Below are 8789 nucleotides of genomic sequence, written 5' to 3' on the forward strand. Positions count from 1 at the left end.
GAGCTATCCTAACTTGGAAAAGATAAGCATCACTATCAAGTCGCCATTTTAGGAAAACAAATATAAGCTCTCAAAAACATTGCAGGAAGGCTACTAAAGTTGGTGGTGATCTCGCACTTCAGCTCCACTTAACATACAAAGCGCCGGCCGCAGGCTGCAGTCCTGCAGCTCTCTGAATCGTGCCAACATACTGTTTTCTAAGGAGGTCGCTCATTACTGTCTCCCTGGTCTCTGTAGTCTGCAAGTTACTGCTTTTTCCTCCCTTTAGTGCTGGATGCACAGGCGAAATGCAAGTGCAGACAGGGCTATGCAAGATCACCAGCAACATCGGAGTTCAAAATTCTAGTTTTAGGCTATTGCTGTGACCGAACACGCACTGCCGCCACAGGAGCTCTCCCCGAGAAATATGTATTTATACAACACCTCCAACCTAAGGAGTGTGGAGAGAGAGGGAGAGGGAGCACCCTTTCATTTCTATAATCTTGTAATTGTATAACCTGCAGGGATTGCGTCGCAGCCGTGTTTAACACTCCTGGAATTTATTTCCCTGGTGGCTACGGGGAGGCCACAGAGAGCAGCTCGTGCGTTAATCTTTCCTGGTTGATACCTGAAACCTGGCCTGTTCCTCTGGCCGGTAACCTGGTGCACGAAGGAAAGGGAAGCCCGTCCTCGCAAAAAAAGCGGAGATGTCGGTCACAAACGAACTGGTTGCCCTGCCTATCTGCCACAAACCAAACAAGAGCTGGGCAACGTCCGCGACGCAGACGCAGCTAACGCAGCGCTTCGCGGGCGCAGGGGCACGGGGCCAACGGGTGCCGCGGCGCACCCGGGCCATCCTCCGGCCTGCGCTTCCCCGAGGCGGGCAGCGCGCCTGGCCGCTTCAGCCACACACCCTTTGCACCTAAACGTGGCCTTCGGTCCTACGAAGACTCCTTTTCCCTCAGCTTTTCTGGCTTTCAATCTCAAATTTTCTTCACACAGACAAAGCCCCCAAAGCCTTGTGTTTACAGCACAATTGCGGCCTCCGATTTATCACAAGAGCGAAAACTAGGTTTAATATCTCCCGTTATATTTGCATGGAGAACAAACTGACTTGGAGATCCAGGATCATTATCATAATGACTGTCAAAGGACAATAATAATGAAGATCCTTTAACAATCTTTGAGTCAAAATAACAAAAGTGTATTGCAGCACAAATGAGCTCTATCTTGATTTAAATTTGTTGATAGTCAATAATGTCACTAAAATGCCACTAGAGATTAAAAGTCAAAGAAATGTAAAAGGAAATACTTCAACTTGCATACACTCCAAAATAGAGGGGTCTCTACCTCTTACTAAGGATAACAGCTCCTAAAGGCTGTGTCTGAAATTTATATTTATTTGGGTCATTTGAAAGCTCCAGCACATAGTCAGGATGGCTATTTTATCTACATGCACTAATTAGACTCTAATCCCAGAAGAGTTTACACACGGATCTATTGTATTCGAGTGAACTGTCACTCGCGGTAAGTGGGACTACTTGCGGCACTAGAACGAAGCAGGTGCACAGCGTTTGCAACGCGATACCAAAGCAAACTGGGGCAACAGTTGTGCAAAGTCGAGGCCAGCACCAGCTTTTCTCCACAGCACAAGGGGAGACGGAGGCATAAGGTTTAACACAGGCAAATGTAATGTTGAGCAACATCTAAGTCATTTTTTGACTAGATAAATTCCAAACTAACCAGAACCAATTTGACAACTTCCCTTTCAGTCCTGTAAACACCATTATGGGCAAAAAATAACAGTTTGCAGCAGTCCTGTCTATTTAAGTCATATGTTTATTAATAACACTAAGAAATTACACACTGATTTACTATCAGCCACCCGTTCTAGAAGCCCAGAGCGAAAATCCTTACCCTCTGGAAAGCAAGAGTGGGATTTCAGCAGGGTCCAGATTTCATCCCCACGGTTAAAAAAAAACATAAACCTTATGATGCTACATGCAGGAAAGGCTCTGCCTTCCTGTAAGAAAGCCCTGAGGGTATGAAGGAAAAGGTGAACGTTGTTTGCGGGTGACCCAGAACCTGCGCTATGAGCTTGGGAGGAGGGTGTTGAACTACCAGTTCTCAGAGCAAGTGGTGCTGCTCGTGAATGCTTCTGAGTACTGTTATTGTTCACTTTTGCTCAGAGGAAAAAGATCCCACAGGATGAAGGGCATCACATGCGCTTTACTTTCGCCCCAAAGGCCTCTAGTTCGGTCACGCAGACTGCTCCGCAGCAGGCAAGGCGAGAGGCGGACACGGAGAGATTCGCTTCAAAAGACACTGACTTCAAAAGCTCCCTCCTGATCCAAAATTAAATGCTAATATCCACACACCCTCCGAAGCACGACCATCCACATTCCTACCACCTAGTCCTACCCCCTCTTTTTGGGCCCGTGCCCGACCTGCGGTGGGGGTTCGCGGTGCAGCTAAGCCAGCGTAGCAGCGCCAGGGCCCAGGGAGAGCCCCGCACGGGCGGACGCTGCCTGCCACAGCCCAGCCACCCACACCGCTTTTGTAGACGTTCACGTTCTTTGGTTATTTTTTTAAAATGAATTGCATCATTCTCGAGTTTTACTAAATTATTACAGTTTTGCTAGTTTTCTTTCTTCTTAACATTTTGTTTATATACAGAAGGCTGAAATTACCACAGGCATTCAAATTATTTTCATATCAAATTAAAGAATACAGGTTTTTGCTAAGTATCAAAGTCTCATAGCAATTTAGGAGAACAGTATGTCTCCTCACTAGCCTCGCACACACACTTACACGCCTTCAGAGCAGACTGCATCACTAGCTGGAAATAACATTTTTTAACAGCAGTGTCACTTCCTACTCGTATTAGATCAAATTCCCCAAGTTCATAAAGAGCTCAAATTCTTCATTGACCTGAACAGCAGCTGTGACTAGGGCAGGACTTTCTGTCTGGGTTGAGAGGTTAATGGCTACTCGATAGACGCGTTTTTCAGTTAACTGGCAGGTCATTTTAGCAGATGATTTACAAGCGTTTTGCAACACTTGGAGATAATCACGTGGAATATTTCAGTCTGAGCTTCTTTTCTACCTCTTTTTAAAGACTACATCAGATAAACTAGAGAAAGCTGGCAGGTGAGAGTTTCCTGGCTATAACCCCAAACTCCACAAAACTCTGCCCTTTCAATTTCCAAACAGCAACCTTTTCAAAATCAGCATCCAATGGAGTTCAATGCTTGTCAAAATAATTTTAAAATCTTATCTGTAGAAAGCTCTCTTCTTTCAAATATCTCAAGACAAGCAGCAGCCGGAGAGTTTTGATTGAAATCACAGAAGAGTTTCAAAGTTCACATCCTCACCAAATATGAAAATGATGCACTTAACGATCAAGCTCTTATTACTTAACAAAACAGAGGTTTCAATTCCTTCATTCCCCTGTCTTAGATTTCACCCACTTAAACTCTAGAAAGAGTTGAACGCTATTAGAACGAGACAGCAATACTTCATATAACCTGTTTTTCTGTCCTGAGCACTCTCTTCATGTAGTCTGAAAAAACGACTTTTCCAAGCTTCTTGCGCTATGCCAGGTCCTTATCTCTTGCTGCTCGATAAAGCGCTACTGGTTCAGACGGACAATGACCACACAGTCACCTGTATGTTAATCCAATTCTTTTTTTTTAAGGTCACAAGCCAATTGCCTGTTTTTCTGCAAGTCCTCACAGGACACGGAAACAGCATTTATGAGCTAACTTACCATGTTAGCTGCCCCCTAGCATTTTGCAATAAATTGGAGGCCATTGTCAGACGATACAGCACAATAATTTCAATCAGTTCAGTTAATATCACTTTCATTTTCCTGAAGCAAAAAGGAGCTCAAGCCTGCAAACACTACAGAGAGTATTGCTCGCTACCCTGAGGCTCCACCACTCTCCGGATGACTACTTGCAGTAGCAAGCCTTGCCAGGATTGTGCCGTACTGCGGTATTTTTTAAAATACAATCACCCAAAGAGAAGCATCTCCTACAGTGCCATTATATATACCTAGTACTTTCAGCTATTTCATGCAAAAAGAATACAAATATTAGCTTTTGCTTGCACAGAGATGGGGAGAGGAATGTATCTGGTTATAACCTCTGAAAGTCAACAGAAGTATGGGATCAGGTCCACAGTAAACTTTGTGTAGTGGCACCTGCAAAGGAAATTACTCATTGCACGACTGATGCCACAATTAGAAACATAAAAAGTAAATCCATGATAAACAAGCAACTGAGCAGAAGAAAAATAATCTCCTAAGAGCACATGTAAGAGTATAAATTGAATAATATTGAACAGTCTACAGAAGAAACAGTCCTCGCACACGCATGCAATTTTTCAAGTAATTTAATCCTATGACACCCGCCTCACCAGTCCTCTCGCCCACCCCCAACAGCAGATTTTTCAGTGCTGATTTTGGTGCTGTACTTGGCCAGTATCTGCCCTTAGTTCTAACAAAGCAACCCCAGTGCAATTAGCTATGTTGCAGAGCTACTACACAGCTATAACTCACTGCTTTAAGAGTAGGCATTTCCCACAGAGACACACACCAGCAACGCAAACCAGAGGCCAAATGTTGTGCCTGTCAGATAAGTGCAGCTCCACCAGCTTCGCATTTACCCAGTCCACACTAACAGAGCAGGCTAAAGATTTATCAGCCAAATCTCCCAGTATATAGAATGGAATAGACAAATGAGCTACATCTTGTTGTTAAAAAGGAAACCAATACAAAATCCCAACTTTTTTTTTTTTTAACAAAAGAAAAAATAAAAGCGGAGGAAAGCTCTCCAAGGCTGTGGTGTTGATAGCAAGTTTAAGCATTAAAAACGTGGCAACCAGAGAAGTGCACTCCCTTCATCTTTGCAAGTTAGGTCATTTATTAGCTTTATGCATCACATGAGGAAAGCTTCAACCGAAGTACTACCTAAACTGAGGGAATATATTCCCTTCCGCACACACTTGTGATCCACATTTACTAAACAGCTTCAACACACCACCATTTCAACCCACAGCACATAGGTTTGACACATTTTTGTGCTTCCCCTCCAAGAATTTCACAGATAAATTGCTGCCTCAGGAAACTGAAGGCTGCACACTAAACTGCATGTAGCCTACTTCTGCCACCGCCAGCACGCTGGTCCAACAAACGGATCTACGCACTTTATTAATATCTGTACGCTTGCTTACCTGAGACTGACACTTTCATGAGGGCTTCCAGGGGTCTGTTGTTGTCCAGATCCCGACTAAGTTTCAGTTCCCCAGTGGCAGAGTCCAAAAGGAGCAAGTTTAATTCATTGCCTTGCACAAAGGTGTAGGCCAGGCTGTCAGAAACATCAGGATCATGAGCTGGGATCTTGCCAATCACGCCAGAGGGGAAGCTATTAGACTTGTTGGTCACGTAGTTGTTGAAGAGGATCTGGAAGTCCTGCAGTACAGGTGGGTTATCATTCTGATCCAGGAGGCGAATATGTACCGTTGCTCGGCTGACAAGAGGAGCAGAAGTGGCCTGCACCACGATCACGTACTCTGTCCGGCTCTCATAATCCAGATCCATCAGGGCTGTGAGGTCACCGTTGAGCAAGTCTAGCTGGAAGACCTCAGGGATGTTGCCCTCCACAATCTGGTACATGATCTGTGCGTTGGTTCCCTCGTCAGGGTCGGCTGCACTAATCCGTGCCACAATAGAGCCCACGGGGCTGTTCTCCTCCACAAAGATGTCAAATTCATCCTTCTCAAAGACAGGAGGGTTGTCATTGATGTCCAGCACAGTCACCTGGATATCCACAGAGGCTTTCAAGGGGGGGCTACCCCTGTCTACAGCAAAGGCCCGCAGGCTGTAGACAGCCACGTTCTCACGGTCAAGCTTGCGCAGTGTTCGTATCACCCCAGAAGTGGGCTCAATGTAGAAGTCTCCATCTCCATCATCACCGCCTTGGAATGTATAGAGGAGACGGCCATTGAGGCCTGAGTCGCGGTCCGTAGCAGACAGCTGCAGTACACTCGTGGAGAGTGGCACGTCCTCAAAAACCGAGCCCTGGTAACGGTCGCGCAGGAAGCGGGGCGCGTTGTCGTTGGCATCTAAGATGAGGATCTCGACATAGGTGGTGTCGGACTTCTGGGGGATGCCGTTGTCATGGGCTGTAATGGCCAACGTGTAGGAGGCTTGGTCCTCATAGTCCAGCTCCATCAGGGTGGTGATGGTGCCTGTGTCGGGGTCGATGCGGAACTGGGGGATGTTATCATCCAAAATATAAGTGATCCTCGCGTTCTCCCCTGTGTCTTCATCGGTGGCACTGATGGTGACAATAGAGGTGCCAATGGGCTTGTCCTCACTGATGCTCACAGTGTAATGGGAGCTCTGGAAGACTGGGCGATGCGTGTTGGCATCTGTGACATTGATGAAGACCTGGACGGTGTCAAAGCGAGTGCCATCCGAGGCAGTGACTGTGAGCACATACTGCCTTTCCTGCTTGTAATCCAGGGGCAAGGCCAGGGTGATCAGTCCCCCTCCGCTCTGACTGGTGATGGCAAAACGGTTCCTGGTGTTGCCACTGGTGATCTGGTAGGTCACAACACTGTTGACATCCCTGTCCACTGCTGTCAGGGTCAGGACACTGCTGCCCACGGCTGCATCCTCATTCAGTCTGAGGTGATACACCTTCTCAGTGAAGGTAGGGTTGTTGTCATTCACATCCAGGACCGTGATGGACACACTGGCTGAGGAGGTCATGACCGGCACACCATGGTCCCTGGCCTCCACCCCAAACTGGTAGTTCTCTACAGTCTCTCGGTCCAGCTCTGCCGACACTGTGATCCATCCCGTGCTATTGTTGATCTGAAAAGGGAACCCAGAGTCACCCGCTACAGGAGCACTTCCAGCAGGTGATATCATCTCTATGAGTTTGTACTCCAAGCGCGCGTTCTCCCCAGAGTCAGCATCCACAGCCTGGATGTGCAGCACCGAGTAGCCCAAAGGAACGTTCTCCAGGACTGTGGCCTGGAAGGGAGTGCTGACAAAGATGGGGGCGTTGTCATTCACATCCACGACTTGCACTGACACCATGCCACTGGAGTTGATTAAGGGAGGCCTGCCCCCATCTTGGGCTTTGATCCGCAGGGTGTACTCCCGAATAGTCTCATAATCCAGAGGGTTGATCAGGTCGATGGCACCAGAGAAAGAGTGGATGTAGAACTGACCTTTCAGGTTGCCGCTCACAATGCTGTAGTGCACCTGGGCGTTGCTGCCCCGGTCCCGATCAGTGGCCTGCACCTGCAGTATCTGACTGTTCACTGGGGCATCCTCTGGCACCTGGACCAGGTAGCGCTTCTCACTGAACTGAGGGTAGTTGTCGTTCTCATCCTCCACAGTGATGTGCACCATAGCTGTGGCACTGCGAGGTCCTGGGTCCTTGCCCTGGTCATTAGCTTCCACCACCAGGTGGTAGTCAGAAACCTCCTCGCGGTCCACCAGGGCTCGGGTCCTCACGACCCCAGAGCGTGGGTCAATCTCAAAGACGCCATCGCCAGCTCCCGGCTCCAGCAGACGGTAAAGCATGTTGGCATTGGCTGGGGCGTCCCCATCGGTGGCACGGATAGTCAGCACCTCATAACCCACCTCCAGGTTCTCCCGGATGCTCTCCCGGTACTCGGGCTGTTCAAACACTGGCTCGTGGTCGTTGGTGTCGCTCACAGTCACCGTCAGATAGGTGGTGGCCGAGCGACGGCGCGGGGAGCCGTGGTCAGATGCGGTCACTTTGAGCACGTGGGTGTCCTTCGTCTCCCGGTCCAGGCTGCGGGTGGTGACCACGCTGCCCGTCTGGGGGTCGATGGAGAAGTAGTCGTTGGAGCGCTCGTCGAAGAGCGCCTCCATGGAGTACGCCAGGCGGCCGGCCTCTCCCTCGTCGGGGTCCTGCGCCCGCAGCGCGATCACCGCCGTGCCGGCCGGCTCGTTCTCGGGGATGGAGACCTGGTAGCTGGGCAGCTGGAACTGCGGGGGGCTGTTCGGGCTCCGGGGCCGCCGGGCTCCCCTCCGCCCGCCGCCGGCCCCCGCTGGCCCCGGGGGCTCCCCGGCCGCCGGCCGCCGGCCGCGCCGCGGGCAGGGCCGGCCGCCCCCCGCCGCCGGCAGCGGCCCGCCGTCCCCCCGGGGCGGGCGGAGCGGGGCGGCCGCCGCCTTCAGGCGCCCCGCGGGCGGCGGCGGCGGCGGCGGGGGCAGCGGCGGCGGCTCGGCGGCGCCGCAGCGCCCGGCGGCGCCCGGGGGCAGGTGGAGGAGCGGAGCGGTGCGGGGCGGCCGCGGCTCCCCGCCGCCCGCCCGCCCCAGCGCGCAGAGCAGCGCGGCCCAGGACACGCAGGCGGCGGCCGCCGACAGCCGCGGCATCTCCAGCGCTCACGAGGCAGCGATCCCGGGCAGAGGGCTCCCGCACAATCCATCCACCCCGCCGGGCTGCTCACCCGCCCTCGTCCATGAGCAGCTGCGCCGGGGCCCTCGCTGCCCTGCCCCGCCCTGCCCTCGCCGCCGCCGCCGCCGCCGCCGCTTGGCTCTCCGCGCGTCGCCGCCGCCGGCTCACAGCCCCGCTGCGGGCACCATCCCCGGGCACCGCGCTGGAGAGCTCCAACTTTTCCACCTTAAACTTTGAAGTGAGTTCAAAATGGCTCCTCTCCTCCTCCTCCTCCTCCTCCTCCTCCTCCCACTGCTGCTCCCGAGAGGGTGATTAGCATAAACCTGCTGCTCGTCTCTTTCTCCAAAAAAAAAAAAAAAAAGAAAG

At 51.1% G+C, this 8789-nt stretch overlaps 1 protein-coding gene across 1 annotated transcript in view; it reads right to left on the reverse strand.

Moving 5' to 3' along the window:
- The window catches only part of CELSR1 (cadherin EGF LAG seven-pass G-type receptor 1), a 178099-nt gene extending 169698 nt beyond the window's left edge, over positions 1-8401 (reverse strand). Inside the window, exon 1 of the mRNA XM_068930868.1 lies at positions 5215-8401. Coding sequence (XP_068786969.1) covers positions 5215-8401 — 3187 coding nt within the window. The remainder of the gene's footprint in view (positions 1-5214) is intronic.
- Between the last annotated feature and the right edge of the window lie 388 nt (positions 8402-8789).

Source organism: Struthio camelus, chromosome 1 (assembly GCF_040807025.1).
Source record: "Struthio camelus isolate bStrCam1 chromosome 1, bStrCam1.hap1, whole genome shotgun sequence".
In the NCBI taxonomy this organism is placed as follows: domain Eukaryota; kingdom Metazoa; phylum Chordata; class Aves; order Struthioniformes; family Struthionidae; genus Struthio; species Struthio camelus.